The sequence below is a fragment of the Symphalangus syndactylus genome, chromosome 3 (genome assembly GCF_028878055.3).
Source record: "Symphalangus syndactylus isolate Jambi chromosome 3, NHGRI_mSymSyn1-v2.1_pri, whole genome shotgun sequence".
In the NCBI taxonomy this organism is placed as follows: domain Eukaryota; kingdom Metazoa; phylum Chordata; class Mammalia; order Primates; family Hylobatidae; genus Symphalangus; species Symphalangus syndactylus.
The window spans coordinates 47,658,926-47,684,768 of record NC_072425.2 but is presented as its reverse complement, the minus strand read 5'-3'; the positions used below and the strand labels follow the sequence as shown (position 1 = coordinate 47,684,768).

Genomic DNA, 25,843 nt, shown 5'->3' with positions numbered 1-25,843 from the left:
AGTGTGTGTTAATACCTACCTCTACAAGAGCGCTTAAACAAATAGACACAAGGAAGTTAAGAACTTCTCTTAGTCTTGATTTTAAAGTTCTCTTTCCCAGATAACTTACAGGAGCATATTTTTATTTCCTTTTTCTCCATAAATTTACAATAAACTCAATTTCATCATTTTAAGAGTTCAGCCCATCCTAATAATATCTCCTCCACACAGCCACGCAGAGCATTTAATTGAAAGGATGCATAAAGCTGTTTTATGAAAGCTTTAGCTGGCAGGACATTCTTAAATGACGGTCTTTCACTTTCTGCTCAAGGGCCGTGACTTTCTCCTATTTCATTAGAGATCCTTTTCTCTGCAACCACCTTTATTTACTTTAGGAGACAGTCCAAGCTTCTCTTGCTTTGATAACCTATTATGTCTTACTTCATAGTGGTATTCAAATTATTCAATAGTATTTTAAATTTTATTTTGTGTATATACTTGTCCTTTATTGAAGAATATAAATACAACTGATATTTATATATCTATTTTAAATTTACTCGGGCATGGAAGAGGAAGTTAATTTAGAATTTCAGCTAGTCCTTGGAGACAGGTCTTCCCTCTTGCCTGCTAACATTTCTAATGTAGTTCTGAATTTTTTTCCCCTTGGAAATCTATCACAGAAATACACTGTTGTTATAAAGACTCCTTTTTCCTTGCCTTATTTTCTACCACAATCAGAAGAAATACGGAGACTGGCTGTCTAAAAACCTGGGCTCTCATTAGAACTTTCTGTTGCCAAGGGCAGGCTTCTCTTAGTCGCTTGCTGAGCAGAAATGCCACCTTCCACCTGGGCTCCATGCCAGCTCTGGAGAGGGGATGGTGCCCTAGGAAGGTGGAGAGAGAAAGCTGCAAGGGACAGGCTGCAAGAGTCCTCCAAAGATCTTAATGTCCTAGTGAGAAAATCATGTGTTCCTATGACTTACCATTTAAACGGGATAAATGTTTGCCATCCATATAGCTGGGGCTTGTGTTCCAGGAGTGAGATTCAAGCTGTTTAGTATCTTCTAGAAAATTATTGGTCTGTAGGAAATAGCCATGAGAAGCATGGTAATTATATATTGAATTAGTACTGCTGATCACACTGGAAGAAGGAGAACTATCTTCATCTTAAGTGGGATGTCCAAAGCAACCATGAGGAGTCCCTTATTAGAACCATAATAATTGAAAAGATAATATTCATTCCAAGGAGATGTATCAGAGATGCATCATCCAGTTTCTGCACATTACAAACTATGCAGAAACTGGCCAATTGTCTCAAACTGATGAATTTCATTTTTAAATTTATTACACTGTGGCAGCTGTATATATTTCTCTTGCTTGTTAAAAGTTAATTTGGACCAGGTGCGGTGGCTTACGCCAGTAATCCTAGCACTTTGGGAGGCCGAGACGGATGGATCACCTGAGGTCAGGAGTTCAAGACCAGCCTGGCCAACATGGTAAAACCCCATCTCTACTAAAAATACAAAAATTAGCTGGGTGTGGTGGCAGGTGCCTATTATCCCACCTACTCAGGAGGCTGAGGCAGGAGAATCACTTGAAGCCGGGAGGCGGAGGTTGCAGTGAGCAGTGATCGAGAGATCGTGCCTTTGCTCTCCAGCCTGGGCGACAAGAGTGAGACTTCATCTCCAAAAAAAAAAAAAAAAGAAAAAAGAAAAAAAAAAAAACCAACCAAACAAAAAAACTTTGAAATGAGGATCTGAGGCTGGGTGCAGTGGCTCACACCCATAATCCCAGCATTTTGGGAGGCCAAGACAGGTGGAACACTTTAGGTCAGGAGTTCAAGACTAGCCTGGCTGACATGGTGAAAATTCGTCTCAACTATAAGTACAAAAATTAGCTGGGTGTACGCCTGTAGTCCCAGCTAACTGGGAGGCTGAGGCAGGAGAATTGCTTGAACCAGGGAGGCAGAGGTTGCAGTGAGCTGAGATCACACCCCTGCACTCCAGCCTGGACAAGAGAGCGAGACACCATCTCAAAAAAAAAAAAATTATGTACAGCACAGGTGAGCAGCAGTTCTTATTTTGTGCCCATGAAGACACAGTTCCCAGGAGCCTGCCTGAGGTTTCCTAGAAGAAGCATGTGGGCTGCCCACTAGCTGCAGTTCCACCTTTCATTTCCTGGACTCTCAGGAAGACAGGAGTTCTGGATTCAGCTGAACTGAGTTCAAGTTCAGGCTCTGTGACTCACTGGCTGCGTAATTCTGGGCAAGTTACTTGCTCTCCTTGAGTCCCATTTCCTCCATGGTAAAATGGAGAGGTGGAGTTATTGTAAGGTTTTGAAGGCAAGACAAGAGATAAAGAAAGACACACACAGAGAGAGAGAGAGTTGGCAGCTTCAACAGCAACACAGGTTTATTACTAGCAAAACCCTGCGGAGGAGGAAACCACCTTAGTGTCAGGGCCCGCTGCCGCTCACAGGCTGGGGTAATCATAGGGCTGGGAGGGAGGGCTCTGGGTAGCATAGCTTGCTGCCCAATAGAAGATGATAAGGATGTTCCTGCAGTCAGGCTTTTGGGCCTTTGCCCAGAAGAATGTGATAAGGATGTTTCTGCAGTCAGGTGGTTAGGATGTTTCTCACAACGCAAGTTCCCATGCAATGTTTTACTCTGACCAGGATCTGCAAAACAGCAAGGGGTTTACCAAATAGTGCAGCTTAGACTAACAGTAACCTCTCCCAGGTAGACAGTTCTTCAACAGTAAACTTCCCTTGAGCACCTACACTGTACCAGACATGGTGCTAGGACCCAGGCCACAGGAGGAACAAGACAGATGAGGCCCCTGCCATCCTGGTGCTCATGTCTGATGAAGGAAGCTAACAGGTCGTAAGACCAGGTCAGATGGTGGTGGTAATGAAAGACATTAGCAGAGTGACATGAGCTAGAAAGAAATTGAGGGAGCTGTTCCAAACACTGTGAGAGGGAGAGACCCCTCCAAGAGGTGACTTTTGAGCAGAAACCTGAGAGATGTGGCGGGGGTGGGGGGCGGGGGCATGGAAAAGGAGTTGCCCCTGAAGCCATCCCAGGAGTAAAGACCCAGCACGAGGTGGGCAACAGAATGACCTGACCTGTGCGTCCTTCATGCTTCCTTCCTCATTGGTGCCCAAACAGAAACATGGGGCAATTCTGCGCAGGGTCCATGGAGGGAGCAGGAAGCAGCCACACTGAAGAGCCACAGTGGGGATGAAATCTGGCCCAACAGTGAAGCTAGAAGCAGTGCTGCTTACCACTCACCACAACACAGGTCATGAAGAATAACCAGCCCCTGAAGGCACGTCCAGGGCCAGACCAGCTGGCCGGCCTGCCAGCATCTTAAGTAGAGATCCCAGGAGATCACATGAGCTGGTTAGGAGGAAAATAAAAAGAGGAATCCTTCAGAAAATTCCAGAGGACCCATGACAGTTAGCAAGAACTTCCCCTGAGTGGGATCTGTTTGGCATTGCTGGTTCTAAAGAGTTGGTTCCACCACCCCCACCTGCCCATGGCCCCACCAGGGGAAAACTCGGGTTGGGGTCCAGAGAAACAATCCCTGTAGAAAGGGAAAGGGTGTTTCTCATCCAAAACCAAGGGAGGAGACTCACAAAACACCACTCATAAGGAGCAGAGGGGCCTGTAGGGAGAAACAGGATTCTGCTGCTTCTCAGCAGAGGGGCCTGTAGGGAGAAAGGGGACCATGCTGGATAGAGGAGCTAAGTGGACTCTGGCCTGTGGAGTTAGGGGAGCCGGTGCTGACTCACTGTTGGAGGTAAGCTACAGTAGGAGGCTTAGAACCCCTCCATGCAGCCTCTCCAATCCAATAAGGAGATGGTAGTGTGGTCCGTGGGGGCATCCGGATGCAGTCAAAGGGCACAGGGAATGATGTCTCCTCTGGCCTCCTCTTTCAGCTGCAGATTCTCCCTATGAGTTCCTGAAACAGCTTCTCTGTGGTCCCACCAGCCTGGGGGATGATGACAGTTCCCAGATGATGCTAACCCCAGGGCCCTGTGCCATCCCTCCTCGGTCCCCTTGGCCCTGCCCACACCTTTGTAAACAGCTCCTTCTTATGACCCTTCAGCTGCTTACAGGTCCCTGCCAGCACCTGACTGCCACATTCCCCAGAGGGACCAGGCTCCTTGGCACAGGAGCTGAGGTTTCTATAGGCACAGAGAAAACACTGTCCCAACTGTTGGAATGAAGGGGGAAAGGAAAAAAGAATGTTTGTTGTCAATGCTTCCACTTACCAATTGTTTCCTTTGATCACATGAAGGCTGTGTGGCATTCTGAGGTAGAATTAGTAATCTACATAATTACAAATTATGTTTTTAAAAGAAACTGCTCAGTGCCATGCCTGACACATGGTGGAACTCCACTATGAGATGTGTGAGAAGCCACGGTGCCATGGTTACAAACAAGGACTCTAGGTGCAGACTGCTTGGTTCAAACCTGGACCAGCAGGGTGAATTTTGGAAACTTCCTGTATTGCTCTTTGTTCCAGGTTTTTCACCTAAAAACTAAAAGTAAAAACAAGGTTATTGTGAAAATTAAATGAATTAAAGTAAACAGAGTGCCTACAACAGCACCCCCAGGCACACGGTCAGCACTGAGCATGTTTTTCATCATTACTCTTAATGAGGTAAGAATGAGAACACAGGCACCAGCCATGAGCTTGGGTTCCTCTGGCACAGGCATCAGAGACCCTGTCTACTTTTAACATCCTCCATTCATTCATTTGACCCTGATAAGGGAGGAGACTCATGGGAGAGGAGCAAGCTTCCACCTTGGGGCCAGACAACCCATGGTCAAAGTTGAACTCCACCACTGTTCAGCTGGGTGACGTTGGGCAAGCGACTTTCCCTCCCTGATCTTCACATTCCTTTTTGGTAAAAACAGCACAACGACAGGTCTATGGGAATTGGAAGAGCCGACAGAAAAATGTGTGTCTTACTTTGAGTTTCCTTGAAGTAGATCCTGAGGCAAAGATTCAAATACAAAAATTTTATTTGGAGATGACTCTAGGACAGTAATTCTACTGCCAGTTCTTCCTTACGGTGTTAATCCCAGGAAACATCTGTAGAGGAGTGGGGAAATGAGACAGGAAAGGAATGCAGCAGTTAAAGGAAACTTCATCAAGAAAGTTTTCACTGTAGCAGCCAGGTCTCAGCCCAGCCTGTTACCTCCAAGAGACAGCACAGAACATGTGCCTCAGAGTCATCCCAGCCAGAGAAAAGGAGCCGGAGTATTTATCCACCAATATCCACAAGTCACTCCTCGGAGCTCCTTTCAAGGACATGATTCCTCCAGAATGTCCTGCCTGCACTGCAAGGGTCAGACCTGGGGTTGAGGGCAGGGCCCCTGACAGCGCCTCCAGCAATGAGCAGAAACACAGCCTGGTGTGGAGAGTTTCAGTCACTCAGTGACTCCAACACACACACACACACACACATTCACACACCACACTCCAAGACCAACACAGTGCATATGTACACATATATACATGCATACATGACTGTTACCCACTTAGATCCCAGTGAATCCACGGAATAGATGATAAGGCGGGAATCAGAGGGAAGAGCTTAATTAAGGGGAGTGAAGGTCTTGGGAACAGAATGCAAATTTAGGCAGAAAATGAAGGGGGAAGAGGAGTAGTCTGGACACCAAATGCCTGCTGGGTGGCACCTGCTCTACATACACTGTCACTAATTCTCCAAGCAGCCTCGTGGGGTAGAAGAAATTCCCCTCAATTTACACACGCAGAAATGTAGTTCAGAACTGATTTTACTAATGTCTCATATCAAGTTAGTGGGTGATAGATATGGACTCCCAGATCTTTCTGTCCACAAAGCCTACAAATTCTCCCCCTTGCTAGGCAGGCTGGGTACCAGGCCCTGCTTCTGGGCTCCACACTCCTTTTCCTACTAGACAATAATGGCAGAAACGTTATCCCCCTTCAGCACGTGGAGCAGCGCCAATTAGAGGGGCTGGGGAACAGCTATGAGGCGCTGCACCCACCATTCAATGTCTTCAGGATTGTGGTCCCTCAGGACTCTTGCAGCATATGCTGGGAGCACTCCCAGTGTCTGGGTGTCTTGTGAAGTTGCACAGGATCCAGGAGAGGGCACTGGCTGTGCTGTCATATCCTAAGAGGCAGCCAGGCAGGTTTGGGTCGCTTGGTTGCTTCAGCACCAGAGGATGGACAGCGCCCATGCACTGAGGCCCTCGGGAGAATGGGAAGAGGGAAAGGAAGGGCAGAATGGAGTGATATAGGGTCCATCTACAATGCCCCTAAATGGAGAGACCCCTGTTCTCACAGTAGTCCACACGAGGACCACCATTGACACTCATGAAGATGCCAGCCTCCATTTATATGTCCTTATCTGACAACTCCTTCCCATTTTCATCCTGGAGACAAGACCTCTGAACACACTAGCTCTGAGGACACCTGAATGTAACCTGAGACGGTTCCTGAAGACTTTTCATCCAAGCAGGATCCCTCCCTTGCCATCTCCAAACCTGCCCCACAAGCTCCCTCCCTGGTCTCCTGGCTCTTGTTCACCCCTTCCAGGCAGCCTCTTACAGTCATCTCTAAAACGTGGCTCACTGTCTATCGTTTATCCAGCACCTTCCATGGCTCCCCAGAGCCTTCCAGATCAAGTTCAAGTTCTTTGATCAGACACTTGATCTCAAGCTGCATTCTGCCTCCTGAATTAAGATCCCAGAGAGGCCCACCTTGCCCAGCACAAGTGTATCACTGAAGTCCAAAGTCTTGAATGTGGCCTTGGCTTTAAGGAAGTCATCAAATCCCTGGCTAGTGAGGGTGCAGTGCTGCTCCAGGATGATGGTGTCTAAAGTTGTGCACCAGGTCATAGGCCCTGCAGAAGCATCACCCCTCAGGAGTGAGGTAGTACAGGAAGTCAGTGCACAGGCAGATCTGCGGGTGCCGTTACACTATGAGGGCATGGAGCTCCAAGATGGTGGCAATATAGTCACTAGAATTCCTGCAGGGTGAGGCTGGGGAGAAGAAAAAGCTGCGTAACACATGGAATCCTGGAAGCACTTCCCAGCCAGAATCTCAGGACCACATTACATCCAGATATGGGTGCCCTCTGAGCACACTTCTCTCTCTGCCTCCTACTCTGAGCTGCCTCCTGGCCCCATATGCCCCAGCCTGGCCCAGGGCTTGGAGCCCAGCAGGTGTTCATTCAGTCCATGGTGTTGACTACTCCCTGGGCCAGGAAAGCCCTTGGCAGCTCTGTGACACCTCCTGTGGAACCCCTGACTATGCCTTGGGACCTCCCAATTCCCATGGGAAGCCACCATGGTCTGGATTGCCCCACCTGCCCTGGGATCCTCCAGCCCCATAGGCCTTACTTGATGCCTTAGCCCTCCCAGAACATGACATGTTTCTCAGAATGTGGCTGATGTCCAGGGCCATCTGTGGATGTTTGCTGGGGGCCTCTTGTTGTTCTCCTTTACGGTCTGTACGGCAGGGCAGGGCCAAAAGGAGAAACCAATCCAACCTCAGAATGGACAAAAGGCTCACTGCCAGGCCGGGCGCGGTGGCTCACGCTTGTAATCCCAGCACTTTGGGAGGCCGAGGCGGGCGGATCATGAGGTCAGGAGATCGAGACCATGGTGAAACCCCGTCTCTACTAAAAAATAGAAAAAATTAGCCAGGCGTGGTGGCGGGCGCCTGTAGTCCCAGCTACTCGGAGAGGCTGAGGCAGGAGAATGGCGTGAACCCAGGAGGGGGAGCTTGCAGTGAGCCGAGATTGAGCCACTGCACTCCAGCCTGGGCAACAGCGAGACTCCGTCTAAAAAAAAAAAAAAAAAAAAAAAAGAGGCTCACTGCCACAAATGGCAACCACCAAACAGTCAGCAGTGCTTCTAGAAAAAAGGGTTTCATTCTGCAGAAGAAAGCTCCTTGTTTGGCTTCTTTCTGAAGCCAGGGAGGGGTACCAAGCCCAGCCTGTTTGGGTCAGGAGGGTGAGCATCAAGATTAATAGCTAATGCCTGCAGGGCTTAATACCTAGGTGATGGATTGATAGGTGCAGCAAACCATTATGGCATACGTTTACCTATATAACAAACCTGCATGTCTCGCACATGTAATCTAGACCTTAAGATAAAATAATTATTTTTTAAAATTACCTTCTGTTTTAGCTTCTTAAACAGAATATCCATTTTCAGTTGATCTGTATTTAAGTCTCCATGTCTTCATTTCCAAATACATTTAACATATTTATTGTCATTTCTAGGCATTTCTTATATCTGCAGAAATGTACAGAACTACTAGGTCAAGTATTTTTAAGAGTAAATATTTAATAATTGTTTAAACAGATATTATGTTATGGCATATCAAAGAAACAAATCTATAAACTATGGTCCTCTCAGTTTCAACTGAACATAGTTTGAAAGCATTCATATGAAATTATAATCTCAGATAAATAATATGAAGAACAATTTTATGGTATATATATGGCAGGTAAAGTGATATTATAACCATACAGTTTTTTTTTTTTTTTTTTTTGAGATGGAATTTTACTCTTGTTGCTCAGGCTGAAGTGCGATGGTGTGATCACGGCTCACTACAACTTCTGCTTCCTGGGTTCAAGTGATTCTCCTGTCTCAGCGTCCCAAGTAGCTGGGATTACAGGCATGTGCCATTATGCCTGGCTAATTTTGTATTTTTAATAGAGATGGGGTTCACCATATTGGTCAGGCTGGTTTTGAACTTCTGAACTCAAATGATCTACCTGCCTTGGCCTCCCAAATTGCTGGGATTACAGGCATGAGCCACCACACCTGGCCTAACTATACAGTTTTTTATAAATAAACTATTTATATCAATTTTTGTATGCTAAGATAAAATAACCTATTACTAAATATGCCATAACCCAGAGATGAGTAACCAAGATAAAAAGAAGTAAAACACATATATGTTTGAAAAAGACACAAAAATACATTTTGATATCCGTTGACCACAGTCTATAAGAAGAAAAAAAAGTACACACAAAAAGCATCAAGGAGATCATTCAATGTAGAGAAAGAGAAGTAAGGAAACATCTTTAATATCTGAGTTGAGGAGAAAAAGAAAACAGGCAGTTTTAGAAAAAAGGGAAGGTGGAGAGAGATATGTGACGATTTAAAGACTTTGAAGAAGAGATCTAGAGATCTTTACTGACATAATGTCAACAAACAGAGAGATACAAAACCATGTAGAGAAAGGCAATGACAGAAAAATGTTAATTAGAATCAGAGAACCAACTTAAGTGCTCAGTAAATAAATAGAAAAGTAGCTGTGTTCAGGGCTTCAAAGACACATTCCATTTTTTAAAAAAAAATCTGTGATCAAAACATGAATGCTCATTTTACTCTTTTTCTTTAGGTTATTCATAAAGTTTTTTATATATAAAATTTATTTCTGTAAAACAGAAGTTTAATAAGATGTATACTTCATGTATACAATGGAGGTACCCATGTAAAATGAGTAAATTTCCATGATATGTTTTAAATCTAAAAGAAAAAGAAAGAAGCAGAAACAAAATACAAGCTATATATCAAGATAAATTTTGACGTTAAAGAATGACACAAGTAGTTCTTTAAAAAATTTGAATGCAGCAGAGAAGAATACTACAAAAGGAAGATGACCAAATACAGCAAAAATATCTTCAGAAATAAAAATTCAAACTAGATAACGAAGAGTGCACTTGACATTACATGTCCAAGGCATCCATTTGAACATATGTGCAAGGGTTTATTTCTGGGCTCTCTATTCTGTTCTTTTGATTTATATGTCTGATATCTGTCTTCCTTTTTTTTTTTTTTTTGAGACAGAGTCTCACTCTGTCACCCAGGCTGGAATGCAGTGGCACGATCTCGGCTCACTGCAACCTCCACTTCCTCGATTTAAGCGATTCTTCTGCCTCAGCCTCCCGAGTAGCTGAGACTAGAGGCATGTGTCACAATGCCCAGCTAATTTTTGTATTTTTAGTAGAGATGGAGTTTCACCATGTTGGCCAGGCTAGTCTCAAACTCCTGACCTCGAGTGATCTGCCCACCTTGGCCTCCCAAAGTGCTGGGATTACATACATATCTGTCTTTACGCCACACCGTGTACCACGCTGTTTTGATTGCTATAGCCTTAAAGTAAGTTTTGAAATCAGGAAGCATGAGTCCAACTTTATTCTTCTTATTCCAGATTGTTCAGGCTATTTGGACTTCCTTAACACTCCCTATAAATGTTAGGATACGTTTTTCGATTTCTGCAAAAAACATCCTTAGAATTTAAATAGGGATTGCATTGAACCTGCAAATTGCTTTGGAAAGTATTTCCATCTTAACAATATTAAATGTAATCTGGCCAGGCGCCATGGCTCATGCCTGTAATCCTAGCACTTTGGGAGGCCAAAGCGGGTGGATCATGAGGTCAAGAGATCGAGACCATCCTGACCAACATAGTGAAACCCCATCTCAACTAAAAACACAAAAAGTAGCTGGGCATGGTTGCACACGCCTGTAGTCCTAGTTACTCAAGAGGCTGAGGGAGGAGAATTGCTTGAACCCAAGAGGCAGAGGTTGCAGCGAGCCGAGATCGCACCACTGCACTCCAGCCTGGCAACAGAGTGAGACTCCGTTTCAAAAAAAAAAAAAAAAAAAAAGGAAAACTGCATGTCCTGCACATGTACTCTGGAACTTAAATACATAAGTACATAAATAAAATTTAAAAAAATAAAAAAAATCTTAATTGTATGTGGGTAGGTCTCTTTGATTGAAAGTGAGATAGAAGGCCAGGCACAGTCGCTCACACCCGTAATCCCAGCACTTTGGGAGGCTGAGGCGGGTGGATCACGAGGTCAGGAGATTGAGACCATCCTGGCTAACACTGAAACCCCATCTCTACTAAAAATACAAAAAGAAATTAGCCGGGCGTGGTGGCGGCGGATGCCTGTAGTCCCAGCTACTGGGGAGGCTGAGGCAGGAGAATGGCTTGAACCCAAGAGGCGGAGCTTGCAGTGAGCCGAGATCACGCCACTGCACTCCAGCCTGGGCGACAGAGAGAGATTCCGTCCCCAAAAAATAAAAAAATTAAAAAAAGAGATAGAAATAATTTTTTAAAATTTACTATTCAAAATTTGCAAAACTAAGAGTAAAAGAAATTTACATTTTGTCCCTGGATTGATATAAGACAAAAACATTGCGTGGGAAAGCTGGAGTTGAGGACGAACGAGACTCTGAGAATAAAAATCCCTGGTACATAGCCAAAATTTCAGAGTCAACTTCAGATTTTCAAGGCTATAAAGTAGGTAACCTCAAGCCACCATCTCCAACAGACAAAAGGAACCAGGTAATGTCTGTGTTCCAGGGAGAAAGAATAGAAAATTGGCTGAGTTCTATCACTGACAAAACTTAGTGGGAAGGAGGGATCTGGAAGGTGGGAGGGTGGAGGGATACCAGGCTTGGGGGGTGGGGAGGGTCTGTGCTTCAGCCTCCCCCTCCTACAGCCCCTCCCCAACAAAGGAGCCCTTTGTGATGTGAAGGCCCCAGCTCTGTGATGCAGGCCTGGGCCCCAGTCCCTAGTCTCCACGGGGATGCCCAGAGCTCAGTTGCTTGAAAGCAATGCGCCTATTCACATGGAGAATCTTCCCTTTCCTCTAAAATTACTTAGTGCCTCATCGCTAAATGCCCCCAGCTCCACACCATGGGTGTTGGATATCTTCCTCACCTTGGTGTTTGCCCTAAAGTTCTTCTTCCTATTACTACCCTACTTATCTTACCTCTGTTGTGACGACCCATCCTCACCATCGCCTGGGAAGAGAAAGGTAAGGAGCTGCCAGTCCGGACCCACAGAGCTTGATTCTCTCCTTTCTTTTTGTTATTAGTTCCACTTTTCCAAATCCAGTGGAGAGACTTCTGAGACGGGAAGTCTCAGGAGAGACCAGAACATCATCATTCCAGGGAGAGGCAGGGCAGCCAGGGGTTGGTAGGGGTAGATTGTGTACAGGGATTTCCATCCCAAGCTCTCAGTCCATCTGTGGGGGAGCGCAGGAGGCGTGAAGGCAAAATCAAACCCGTGGACTCAGCGGCCAGGACCGGTCATGAGATGGGGGAGGTCTCTGTCCACGGCCAGGCCCTGAGCTCTGGCTCATCAGCCCCTTCCTGAGGCTGGTGGCTCGGGGCCCAGTCTCCTCTGTGTGGGGTGATACAGGGCCTGTGCTGGGCCCCCAGGGGCCCCCACTGGGGCCTGGCGTCTCCTCTGGTGTCCTGGGAAGCAGAATCCTACTTGACAGCTCAGTGGTGCCTGTGGGCCTGAGCCTGGGTGTTCCTGGAGCAGAGGAACAGGGACTGATGGAGTCCATGGTGGATCTCATATTGAAAATCCCTCTGTGTGTGTGTGTGTGTGTGTGTTTATTTTATTTTATTTTTTGAGACGGAGTCTCGCTCTGTCGTGCAGGCTGCAGTGAAATGGAGCGATATCGGCTCACTGAAACCTTTGCTTCCCAAGTTCAAGCTATTCTCCTGTCTTAGCATCCTGAGTAGCTGGGGATTACAGGTGCCCGCCACCACGCCTGGCTAATTTTTGTAGTTTTAGTACAGATGGGGTTTCACCATGGCCAGGCTGGTCTCAAACTCCTGACCTCAGGTGATCCACCCGCCTTGGCCTCCCAAAGTGCTAGGATTATAGGCGTGAGCCACCACGCCCGGCCCCCTCTTCCTGTTTTTCTAAGAAGAAAAGCAGTTTATCATCCATTTAAACATGAGTGGGAGGAAGCACACAGAGCTCCCTGAGCAAGACAGAGAGAGCCATGCCATTTGTGAGTGCAGCGTGCTGCAGCTGGGCTGGGGGCGAAGAGGGAGAGCTGGTCCTAGCTCCTCACCATTTCTTGTCTCCCAGTGTCATCTTGTCTCCCAGCGTCATCTTGTCTCCCCATGTCATCTTGTCTCCCCACGTCATCGTGTCTCCCAGTGTCCAGTAAGGTGGTGGGGGAGGCCCAGAGGCAGGATGAAAAACCACAGTCTGAGAAGTAAGGCTCTGCCAGGGCACACTAGAGTTAATTTGATCTCATCTGTCCAGGAGGGAACTGACTCTGAAGAAGTCAGTTGAAGAAGCCTGAGGTGAGGGCTCCTAGGAAGGAAATCAGAACCCTGGGTCCTTCTCAGATTCCGTGCCGGAATGAAGCCATGGTGGGCCAGGGACTGAGCGTTACCCAGCAGGGGGCAGTGTATGTGTCCTGGGGAGACCAATGCCTGCCTGGATGCGGAGGGGGGTGAGGGGGCCTCCCGCTCCCTGGGAACAGCTGTTCAACTCTGCTAAGGCTGATTCCTCTTTGAGACCACCCCAGTCCTTCTCCCCACAGGGCAGTTGTGAGGACTATGGGGGTGGGGGTCCTGTGTGTGGAAGCCCTTTGTGAATGACAAAGCCGTGTCCTCCATGCCTTGCTATTACCGTCGGGGCCATGTGGCTTTGGACACAGACGGGTGGGTTCCAGGGTCTAATTCCCCGTGGTCTTCCCTAAAGAAACATACACTCAGCCTCCTGTGAGATCCTAGGCCCCTTCCTCACTGCCCTAACCCAGTCTGATTTCCAGCTTGTAGAGAGTGCCCGAGAGGCCTGGAGGAGACTTGGGACCTGCTTTCACAACTGCAGAGGTGAGGCACTTCCCCTTCCCTGCATCCTTCCTACCAGAGCTGGGATGCGACCCCAGGGCCATAGGCAGCCTGGAGTTGACCTGGGATGGGGAGACCAGGGGGACAGAGAATGGCAGTAAAACCCTGGGGCAAGGGGTAGCAGGAGAATTGGGCAGTCAGGGTGTGGGGTGGTAGAGGGGCTGTGGACCGAGCGCCCACTCTGCCCTCTGAACCCACCTGCTCCTGGCTGCAGCTTGTGCCTCCTGTCTCCTTCAGCCTCCTGGGGCCACATCTTGACAAAGGTGACTTTGGTCAGCCCTCTGGTCCAGACCCCCCAGGTGAGGTGGGCAAAAGAGCATCTGATGGAGCCTCCCGGTCCTCTCATGAGCCTATGGAAGATGCTGCTCCCATGCTCTCCCCGTTAGCTTCCCCGGATCTTCAAACCAAGCATCCTCAGGATCTGGCCTCCACCACATCACCAGGCCCAATGACCACCTCAGTCTCCTCTCTAAGTGCCTCCCAGCCACCAGAACCTTCCCTTCTCCTAGAATGCCCTTACCCAAACCACCTGCACTTTTCCCTCACCCACCACACACCCCTGATCCTCTGGCCTGCTCTCCGCCTCCTCCAAAAGGCTTCGCTGCTCCTCCCCTGTGGGACTCCACTCTGATAACTCCATATCACTGTGACTCAGTGGCACTTCCACTGGGCACCGTCCCTCAAAGCTTGTCTCCATGTGAGGATTTGGTGGCTTCTGTCCCAGCCATCTCAGGCCTTGGCGGCTCAAACAGTCAAGTTTCTGCCTTCTCCTGGTGGCAGGAGACTACCAGAAGCTGGAGCGTCTTCAACTCGTCAGTCCAGCAAGATGATCTTTCCCGCCAAAGGGAGACTACAATGTCCCCACTGCGTTTCCTGGCCTAGCCCCTGTCCCATCTGGGGCCTGAGTCCCAACCCTTTATTTCATCCACACCCCAATTCCGGCCCACACCTATGGCCCAGGCCGATCTTCAGTCCTCTTTCCCAGGCCTATCTCCTGCTTTTCCATCCCCAATCAAGAACACTGGAGTAGCTTGCCCTGCATCGCAGAATAAAGTGCAAGCTCTCTCCCTACCTGAAACTCAGCACCCTGAATGGCCTTTGTTGAGGAAACAACTAGAAGGTGGGTTGGCTTTACCCTCTAGCATCCAAAAATCTCAGGATGTCTTTAGTGTCTCCAATCCTAACCTTCCCTAGGAAAGATTGACATCCATTCTGCCTGGGAACTTTCCAGTCAGTCCTGAACTCTGGAGACAACTGGAACAACACATGGGGCAACCTGGAAAGATCCAAGAGTCTCTGGATCTGATGCAGCTTCAGGATGAATCGCCAGGGACAAGTCAGGCCAAAGGCAAACCCAGGCCCTTGCAGTCCTCCATGTCCACAGGCGAAAGCAGCAAAGAGGCACAGAAGGTGAAGTTCCAGCTAGAGAGGGACCCGTGCCCACATCTGGGGCAAATTCTGGGTGAGACCCCACAAAATCTATCCAGGGGCATGGAAAGCTTCCCAGGGAAGGTTCTGGGGGCAACCTCTGAGGAGTCAGAAAGGAACTTGAGGAAGCCCATGAGGAGTGACTCGGGAAGTGATTTATTAAGACTCACAGAGAGGAATCATATAGAAAACATCCTGAAAGCCCACATGGGTAGGAAGTTGGGCCAGACCAATGAGGGCTTGATCCCTGTGAGTGTGCGTCGATCCTGGCTTGCTGTCAACCAGGCTTTTCCCGTGTCCAACACCCACGTGAAAACCAGCAATCTAGCACCCCCAAAAAGTGGGAAAGCCTGTGTGAACACAGCCCAGGTGCTTTCCTTCCTCGAGCCATGTACTCAGCAGGTGCTGGGAGCCCATATTGTGAGGTTTTGGGCCAAACACAGGTGGGGTCTAGCCCTCAGGGTCCTCAAGCCCATTCAGTGCTTTAAACTGGTTTCATCCTTGTGCAATACACAGCTTGCCGGTCCCTCCTCAGCCACCTGTGAATCTGGGGCTGGCTCAAAAGTTGAGGTGGCCACGTTCCTTAGAAAGCCACCAATGGCAAGTCTGAGAAAGCAGGTGCTGACCAAAGCATCTGTTCACATGCCAGAGAGTCTTCAGGCCTCCTCACCTGCATGTAAGCAGTTCCAGAGGGCCCCATGAGGGATCCCATCTTGGAATGGTCATGGGCATTTGAAGTCTCCTCCAGCTGGACAGGAGGGCAAGTGGCCATTTAAGCCCCTCACATACAGCCTCACAGGCAGCACCCAGCAGAGCAGGAGCTTAGGAGCCCAATCTTCAAGGGCTGGAGAGACCAGGGAGGCAGTGTCACAACCCAGAGTCCCCTTGGCAACCTGTATGATGGCAAACCTCCAAGCCACAAGTGAGGATGTGCGTGGTTTCGAGGCTCCAGGGACCAGCAAAAGCTCTCTACTCCCTAGAATGTCTGTCTCCCAAGATCCAAGAAAGCTGTGTCTTATGGAGGAGGAGGTTAGTGAATTTGAGCCTGGAATGGCCACGACATCAGAGACCCAGCCTCAAGTTTCTGCCACTGTTGTGCTCCTTCCAGATGGGCAAGCATCTGTTCTGCCCCATGCTTCAGAGAATTTGGCTTCTCTAGTGCCCCAGGACCATCTCCAGAGCATGTCTACTGGGGACATGCGGGCTTCCCAGGAGCTACATGACCTCACGGCAGCCAGAAGGAGCAACCTGGGGCACAAGAGGCCCAGGAACCCAAACTGTCAAGGCTCATGCAAGAGCCAAAGGCCGATGTTTCCCCCTACTCACAAGAGTGAGAACTCTAGGAAGCCCAACTTAGAAAAACATGAAGAAATGTTTCAAGGATTGAGGACTCCTCAACTTATCCCGTGCAGGAAGACAGAAGACACCCATCAGAATGAAGGCGTCCAGCTACTGCCATCAAAGAAACAGCCTCCTTCAATAAGCCACTTTGGAGAAAACATCAAGCAATTTTTTCAGAGAAAAAAAGGAAGCCAGCACTGCCAAGAGCCAAAAAACAGTAAAAATCCGACCATGCATGTACAGCAGCAGTGCTGAAGCTCAGCGGCTCATGGCAGCAGTTGGACAGATACTGGAGGAGAAAATGTCACTTTGCCATGCGCACCATGCCTCGAAGGTAAATCAGCACCAACAGCAGTTTCAAGCCCCAGTCTGTGGATTTTCCTGCAACCACAGGCACCCCTTCTACTCAGAACACAGCAGAATGCTGAGCTATGCAGCCAGCAGTCAACAAGCCACTCTCAAGAGCCAGAGTTGTCCCAACAGAGACAGGCAAATCAGAGATCAGCAGCCCTTGAAAAGTGTCCGGTGCAACAATAAGCAACGGGGCCTGCAACATCCCCAACTCTTGCTCCCCAAGAAAGCTGTATCCCCAGTCAGTCCCCCTCAGCACTGACCGAAGATACCCGGTGCCTCTAGCCACCATCACCACTGTCCAAGGCACTGTCTTCTGCAGGGAGGTATCTAATTTATTCAGTCACAAATTCTTTTTTAGCTTTTCCTAGAGAAAAACAAGTCCCCAAGAAAAAATTCTATGTAGAGAAAAAGTATTTTCTCTCATGTTAGTACATGCAGAACATTTAATATTCCACAATATATATGGTTTTTTAATCATAAGAGGGTGATGGCTTTTATTTGTGCCATGCTTGGTGTGGGCTTGGTTTCTAGAAGCGACAGGACATGGAGGGATGCTGACAGTGGTGCTGTAAGCCCACCTTCATCCTGAGTTCCTTCACTGAACCTTACGTTTCCATAATACCGTCTTTACACAAACAAGAAAAAATTCTAAAAACAAGATGAGGAAAAACCTATGAAGATCCCACTCTGAAATAAGGTTCAACCCATCTTTACACTACTACTGTCTACCTCAAACTTTATGCAGCTGTAGGGAAAAGGCTTGCAGAGATGTCACAGGGCTGAACATCTCCATGCAGGCTCCAGGAAGTCTCACAGCCGAGTTGCTTCATGTGTCACAAAATAGTGGAAGTTTGGGTGAGAGAGTGCCAGACCCTGAGTTCAGAAGTGGGAGAAGTCTTGACCCTGGGTATCCTGGTGGAGAATAGATAATGTCTACCCCTGGGAAGCCTCTTGTCTCCCTGACAAAGGCTGGGATGGAGATGGGCCCTCTTAGCTCAGCCAACATGCGAAGCACAGAGTCCCCATCCCACTGCCTCTCCGTTTCTCACACTCTGGAGTGGTGGTGGGGACAGACCTTCTAGCTCTGTGCATGTGTAGGTGGGGGGCGGGGGGCCGGGGGGCGGCCTTCATGGAGGCTGCTGAAGGCGGTGAACTCCCTTGCCCCAGATGAGGGAATGACCCTGCTGGGAGGTCAGACCCTGCAACGGCTGTAGGGGTATCAGGTGGAGTGGGCTCCAGGTACCCTCAATGCACTGGGCAGGTCTCAGGCCAGGCTCCCTGGACCCCGCCTGGGTGATGTGGTCACTCCCTGGGGGACTGCTGTCAGGCCCCAGCCACCCAACCTTGGCAGCACCGTCCCATCGCAGGACTGGACTTTCTGAGTCCTGAGACAGGACAGTGCTTCCCAGGCCTGACAGACTGGGAGGACCTGTTAAGTTCTCCATCCCTAGACCAGCCTCCCACACAGCATGGACAGTCTCCTACATTTACCTTCAGGGCACTGACTGATCCTTCTCACTCTAAGGCAACCAAGGCAGAGCTGAGGACATGTGCCAAGCTGGGAGCCAGTCCCCTCCCTAAATGGGCCTGAGGGAAGCACCATCCCTGTCCCAATCCGCCGCAAGTTTCAGCCCAGGAGACACATAGGGAAGGGAGGACGGAGCCCCTCTGCTGGCTGACACTGGAAAAGCCGGACCTGGGAGAAGAGGGAGCGCAGGGCTGGCAGGGGATGCTCCAGGCCCATGGAGAGCTCAGGCTGCACCATGGGGCTGCCCCTCCTGCTCTGGAGGCTGTGCCCTTTGCAGGATCTGAGAAAGCCCAGTCCTGAGATGGGACAGCACTGCCCAGGGTGGGTGGCCGGGGCCTGACAGCAGTCCCCCAGGGAGTGACCACATCACTCGGCCAGGGTCCAGGGAGACTGGGCCGAGACCTGCCCAGTGCACTGAGGGTGCACCTGGAGCCCACCCCACCTGACACCCCCACAGCACTGAGGGGGTCTGACCTCCCAGCATGCACCTGTCTCTCCCTGCACCCCAGCTGCCCACTCTGCCTGTTCCCTGGCTGCCTCCATCCTGTGTAGCCCATAGACTGTGACCATCTCACCGGCCACTCTGGCCCTTCCTTTGCCTTTGTCCTGTCAAAATCTCTGAGCAAGATCTCCCAGGTCCATCTAAACACCCACTTTTGACTGGGTCTTTGGGCACCACTGGCTCATGTGAGCTGTCCACAGGGCCTTCGATAACGTGCATTGCACCTGACATCTCCCAGCAGTGCTCAGCAGCCCCCGCACCAGGTCCCTACTGACCAGATCCCACACATCAGGTCCTCCCTGACCACACCCTCACTGATTAGAACCCCATGACCATGCCCCACTAACCAGGCCCCCGCTGCCAGGCCCACAATGATCAGGACCCTACTGACCAGGTCCTCACTGACCAGGTCCTTACTGACAAGGCCTCACTGATCAGGTCCTTACAGACCAGGGCCTCACTGACCAGGTCCTTACTGACAAGGCCTCACTGATCAGGCCCTTACAGACCAGGTCCTCACTGACCAGGTCCTTACTGACAAGGCCTCATTGATCAGGTTCCACCGATAATGACCCCATTGCCTGGCCCCAAATATGAGGCCCCACTGACCAGGCCTCAAGGGAACAGTCTGCCACTGACTGACCAGGCCAGTTTTTTTTTTTTTTTAAGATGGAGTCTCGCTCTGTCGTCCAGGCTGGAGTGCAGTGACGCAATCTCAGCTCACTGCAAGCTCCGCCTCCCGGGTTCACGCCATTCTCCCGTCTCAGCCTCCCGAGTAGCTGGGACTGCAGGCGCCCGCCACAATGCCCAGCTAATTTTTTGTATATATATATATATATATATATATATATATATATTTTTAGTAGAGACAGGGTTTCACCGTGTTAGCCAGGATGGTCTCGATCTCCTGACCTTGTGATCCGCCCGCCTCGGCCTCCCAAAGTGCTGGTATTACAGGCATGAGCAACCACGCATGGCCCTGACCAGGCCCCTGTTAAGCAGGCCCAAGGTGACCAGATGCCCCAAACTCTGACCCTAGTGAGTAGGCCCCACTGAATAGGCACCCACTGCTCAGATCCCCGCTGACCAGGTCACCCCATAGACCAGTGCTAAAAAAGCCACCACTGACCGCGCTGTCTCTGAACAGGCCCCCACTGATTAGGTTCCACTGACCAGGCTGCCCTGATCAGGGCCCCACTAACAAGGGCCTCACTGATGAGGACATAGCCACCAGGCCCTGCTGACAAGGTCCCATGTGACCAGGCCTCCACTGAATAGCACCCCTTGACCTGGTCACCACTGACCCACCCCATGCTGACAAGGCCACCACTAAGCCCCAGCTGACCAGGTCTCCACTGACAAAGTCTTGCAGCCTAGTTTTACACTGACCAGACACCAAACAAGTGGCTGCCACTAGGTCCCCACTCACCAAGATGCCCACTGCTACATCCCCCTAATGAGACCCTCTCTAAGCAGCCCCCCGCTGACCATGCCCCCAATAAATAGGCCTCACTGACCAAGTCCCAACTGACTAGGTCCACTGACGAGGCCCACACTGATCAGGGCCCTCCTAACCATACCAGAAGGCCAAGTGACAATGAGAGTGGCCCGAGCGCCCACTCTGCCCTCTGAACCCACCTGCTCCTGGCTGCAGCTTGTGCCTCCTGTCTCCTGCACCCTCCTGGGGCCACACCTTGACAAAGGTGACTTTGGTCAGCTCTCTGGTCCAGACCCCCAGGTGAGGTGGGCAAAAGAGCACCTGATGGAGCCTCCCGGTCCTCTCATGAGCCTATGGAAGATGCTGCTCCCATGCTCTCGCTGTTAGTTTCCCCAGATCCTCGAACCAAGCATCCTCAGGATCTGGCCTCCACCACACCACCAGGCCCAATGACCAACTCAGTTTCCTCCCTAAGTGCCTCCCAGCCACCAGAACCTTCCCTTCTCCTAGAACACCCCTCACCCGAGCCACCTGCACTTTTCCCTCACCCACCACACACCCCTGATCCTCTGGCCTGCTCTCCGCCTCCTCCAAAAGGCTTCGCTGCTCCTCCCCTGTGGGACTCCACTCTGATGACTCCATCTCACTGTGACTCAGTGGCACTTCCACTGGGCACCGTCCCTCAAAGCTTGTCTCCACGTGAGGATTTGGCGGCTTCTGTCCCAGCCATCTCAGGCCTTGGCGGCTCAGTCAAGTTTCTGCCTTCTCCTGGTGGCAGGAGACTACCAGAACCTGGTGAGTCTTCAATTCGTCAGTCCAGCAAGATCATCTTTCCCGCCACCCAGCAGAGACCTGTCAGATGGAATCTGGTAGACCCTTTTTGCTCAGCTCTGATGGCCAGAATGTCGTGGGAATACAAGTCACAGAAATCAACATTTGAGAGGAAAAAGAAAATGATGGATGATTTCCAAAACAGCCCACAAAAGCACTTGAATTCTTTGGGGAATTTGGTTAAATCATTGGGTGCTGAGCAGGACACCACAACCCTAAAACCCTTCTGGAACATGGGAGAGAACTGGAAATAGCTGCCCAGTCCTCAGAAGCTCTCAGATCCTAGGCTCTTGCAGGGAAGTTTTCAGAAGAATTATAGCCAGCTTTTCTGGGGCCTCCCCTCTCTGCACAGTGAATCCCTGGTGGCTAATGCGGGTGTCACTGACATCCTTACATCAATGAAATGTCCAATGTCTGCCCAATTCAAAGGGAGACTACAATGTCCCCATTGCTTTTCCAGGCCCAGTCCCTGTCCCATCTGGGACCCGAGTCCCAACCCTTTATTTCATCCACACACGAATTCTGGCCCACACCTATGGCCCAGGCCCATCTTCAATCCTCTTTCTCAGTCCTATCTCCTGCTTTTCCATCCCCAATTAGGAACACTGGAGTAGCTTGCCCTGCATCGCAGAATAAAGTGCAAGCTCTCTCCCTACATGAAACTCAGCACCCTGAATGGCCTTTGTTGAGGAAACAACTAGAAGGTGGGTTGGCTTTACCCTCTAGGGTCCAAAAATCTCAGGACGTCTTTAGTGTCTCACTCCTAACCTTCCCCAGGAAAGCTTGACATCCATTCTGCCTGAGAACTTTCCAGTCAGTCCTGAACTCTGGAGCAACATATTGAAAACTGGTTCATTCAACACCAGGGCAAGAACCAAGAGTCTCTGGATCTGATGCAGCTTCGGGATGAATTGCCAGGGACAAGTCAGGCTAAGGGCAAACCCAGGCCCTGGCAGTCCCCCATGTCCACAGGTGAAAGCAGCAAAGAGGCACAGAAGGTGAAGTTCCAGCTAGAGAGGGACCCGTGCCCATATCCAGGGCAAATTCTAGGTGAGACCCCACAAAATCTATCCAGGGGCATGGAAAGCTTCCCAGGGAAGGTTCTGGGGGCAACCTCTGAGGAGTCAGAAAGGAACTTGAGAAAGCCCATGAGGAGTGACTCGGGAAGTGATTTACTAAGACTCACAGAGAGGAATCATATAGAAAACATCCTGAAAGCCCACATGGGTAGGAAGTTGGGCCAGACCAATGAGGGCTTGATTCTCGTGAGTATGCATTGATCCTGGCTTGCTGTCAACCAGGCTTTTCCCGTGTCCAACACCCACGTGAAAACCAGCAATCTAGCACCCCCGAAAAGTGGAAAAGCCTGTGTGAACACAGCCCAGGTGCTTTCCTTCCTCGAGCCATGTACTCAGCAGGTTCTGGGAGCCCATATTGTGAGGTTTTGGGCCAAACACAGGTGGGGTCTAGCCCTCAGGGTCCTCAAGCCCATTCAGTGCTTTAAACTGGTTTCATCCTTGTGCAATACACAGCTTGCTGGTCCCTCCTCAGCCACCGGTGAATCTGGGACTGGCTCAAAAGTTGAGGTGGCCACGTTCCTTAGAAAGCCACCAATGGCAAGTCTGAGAAAGCAGGTGCTGACCAAAGCATCTGTTCACATGCCAGAGAGTCTTCAGGCCTCCTCACCTGCATGTAAGCAGTTCCAGAGGGCCCCATGAGGGATCCCATCTTGGAATGGTCATGGGCCCTTGAAGTCTCCTCCAGCTGGACAGGAGGGCAGGTGGCCATCTAAGCCCCTCACATACAGCCTCACAGGCAGCACCCAGCAGAGCAGGAGCTTATAAGCCCAATCTTCAAGGGCTGGAGAGACCAGGGAGGCAGTGTCACAACCCAGAGTCCCCTTGGCAACCTGTGTGCTGGCAAACCTCCAAGCCACAAGTGAGGATGTGCGTGGTTTCGAGGCTCCAGGGACCAGCAAAAGCTCTCTACTCCCTAGAATGTCTGTCTCCCAAGATCCAAGAAAGCTGTGTCTTATGGAGGAGGAGGTTAGTGAATTTGAGCCTGGAATGGCCATGACATCAGAGACCCAGTCTCAAGTTTCTGCCACTGTTGTGCTCCTTCCAGATGGGCAAGCATCTGTTCTGCCCCATGCTTCAGAGAATTTGGCTTCTCTAGTGCCCCAGGACCATCTCCAGAGCATGCCTACTGGGAACATGCGGGCTTCCCAGGAGCTACGTGACCTCACGGCAGCCAGAAGGAGCAACCTGGGGCACAAGGGGCCCAGGAACCCAAACTGTCAAGGCTCATGCAAGAGCCAAAGGCCGACGTTTCCCCCTACTCACAAGAGAACTCTAGGAAGCCCAACTTAGAAAAACATGAAGAAATGTTTCAAGGATTGAGGACTCCTCAACTTACCCCAGGCAGGAAAACAGAAGACACCCATCAGAATGAAGGCGTCCAGCTACTGCCATGAAAGAAACAGCCTCCTTCAATAAGCCACTTTGGAGAAAACATCAAGCAATTTTTTCAGGGGATTTTTCAAAGAAAAAGAGGACCCCAGCACCAGTCACTGCCGACAGCCAAAAAACAGTAAAAAACCAATCATGCATGTACAGCAGCAGTGCTGAAGCTCAGTGGCTCATGACAGCAGTTGGACAGATACTGGAGGAGAAAATGTCACTTTGCCATGCACGCCATGTCTCAAAGGTAAGTCAGCACCAACAGCAGTTTCAAGCCCCAGTCTGTGGATTTCCCTGCAACCACAGGCACCCGTTCTACTCAGAACACAGCAGAATGCTGAGCTACGCAGCCAGCAGCAGCAAGCCACTCTCAAGAGCCAGAGTTGTCCTGTCAGAGACAGGGAAGTCGGAGATCACTTTTCAAGTGTGTCCGTTGCAACAATGAGGGCCTTCACTGTCTCTCTGTCATCATTTTAATAACAACTATTTAACAAGTCTCTACAATGGTCCAAATTTTCCCTCATCTTCCTGTCTTCTTCCAAGTCCTCCAACTCTCCAACCTCTGGCTCTTAGCCACTTCTGAACCTGCTTTTACATTTTCAGCTATCTTTGTCACAGCCTGGCATTGTAGAAGGAAAAAAAAGGCCATTTTCAGGGGCAAACTTCAAGAAGACTTCAGATATTTGCATTAAAAAGAAGACCAGTGTTAATAGACAATACGATGGGGAAAGTCATTGAAGGCATTTCATAGCTTCACTTCACAGTACTAATTTTCTATATGATCATAACAAAAGGGGTTTAGTTGGCTCATGGTTCTGTAGGCTGTAAAGAAAGCATAGTAACTTCTGCTTCTGGGAGGACTCAGGAAGCCTCTCCATCATACCAGAAGGACAAGCAGCAATAAAATGTTTCATATGGCAGGAGTAGGAGCAAGACAGAGAGAGGAAAGAGATATCATACCCTGTTATACAACCAGATCTCATGAGAACTCAGTATCACAAGGTCAGCATCAAGAAGAAGGTGCTTAACCATTGGTGAAGGATCAACCACCCCACTCACCTCCACCCCCAACTGTTTCCAGGCAGAAGACTGATGCAGAGGCAGAGCCTCTTGGAATACTTCTACTAGGGCAGTGCAGAAGGAACATATGGGCTTGAAGCCCCCACGCAGCAGGCCACCATCCTCAAGACCCCAGATTCATAGACCCACCAGCAGCCCGAATCCTCAGTATGGAAAAGCTACAGGCACTCAACACCAGCCCAGCCCATGAAAGCAGCCATGAGGGCTAAAGCCTGCAAAGCCACAGGTGCACTGTTCTAGTAGAGGTTTCCCATGAGCCTCTGCCTCTGCAGCAGGTTACTCCCCCTTCCTACTACCCACCACCCTTCCACCACCCTATGGCCAGGCTACTCATCCCAACCCTCCCCACCCCTTTCTCCTTACACCCCCACCCACCTCCCATCCACGATTAAATCACCTCCCACCAGGCTTCACCACCAAAATTTGGGATTACAATTCCACATGAGTTCTTCTAGTGAAACACAGCCAAACCATATTATTCTGACCTTGACCCTTCTGAATCTCATGTCCTTCTCACAGGGTAAAATACAATCATGCCTTTTCAAAAGTTTCCAAAAGCTTTAACTCACTCCAGCATTAACTCAACTATAAAAAGTTCAAAGTCTCATCTGAGACAAGGCTACAGTATCTTCTGCCTATGAGTCCCTGAAGTTAAAACGGAGTTCTTTTCTTTCAAGGTACAACGATGGTACAGGCATTTGGGTAAGCTTTCTTAATCCAAAGGGAAGAAATTTCCCAGAAAAATAACACAAATGGGACCACAGGCCCAATGCACATCCAAAACCCAGCAGACCAGTATTCAATCTCACAGCTACAAAATTGTGAAGAGAACTATCAGAAGGACAGCATTAAGGAGATGGTGTTTAACCATTTGTGAAGGATCTGCCCCCACCCCTGCCTTTCACCCCCAACTCCACCATAATTCCCCCCAATTCTCCCCACCATCTCCACCTTCCAGCCTCCACTCTCCACCATGATTAAGTCACCTTCCACCAGCCCCCACCTTTAACATTTCCCATTACAATTCCACATCAGTGGGACACAGAGCCAAGTCATATTATTCTGTCCCTGCCCACGCAAATCTCATGTCTTTCTCACATTGCAAAATACAACGATGCCTTCCCTACAGTCACCCAGATCTTAACTCATTCCAGCAAATGTCCAAATCCCAAAGTTTTATCTGAGACAAGGATACAGTCCCTTC

General features: G+C 49.6%; 2 protein-coding genes and 1 pseudogene across 2 annotated transcripts in view; 2 read left to right on the top strand and 1 right to left on the bottom strand.

Moving 5' to 3' along the window:
- Positions 1-2,359: 2,359 nt before the first annotated feature.
- Positions 2,360-25,843, bottom strand: part of LOC129479141 (ankyrin repeat domain-containing protein 18B-like) — an 80,862-nt gene continuing 57,378 nt past the window's right edge. Inside the window, 7 exon segments of the mRNA XM_055271763.2 lie at positions 2,360-2,655; positions 3,269-3,376; positions 4,255-4,524; positions 4,959-5,081; positions 5,272-5,400; positions 6,740-7,021; positions 8,162-8,281. The gene's annotated coding sequence lies outside the window, so the exon portion shown is untranslated.
- Positions 11,613-17,250, top strand: LOC129479140 (putative spermatogenesis-associated protein 31C1). The gene is given in 6 exon segments (XM_063636891.1): positions 11,613-11,832; positions 12,906-13,035; positions 13,600-13,660; positions 13,916-14,187; positions 14,190-16,623; positions 16,625-17,250. Coding segments are annotated over 6 exon segments (3,522 nt in total). The 5' UTR covers positions 11,613-11,643; the 3' UTR covers positions 17,061-17,250.
- Positions 20,046-24,050, top strand: LOC129478485 (putative spermatogenesis-associated protein 31C2; annotated as a pseudogene).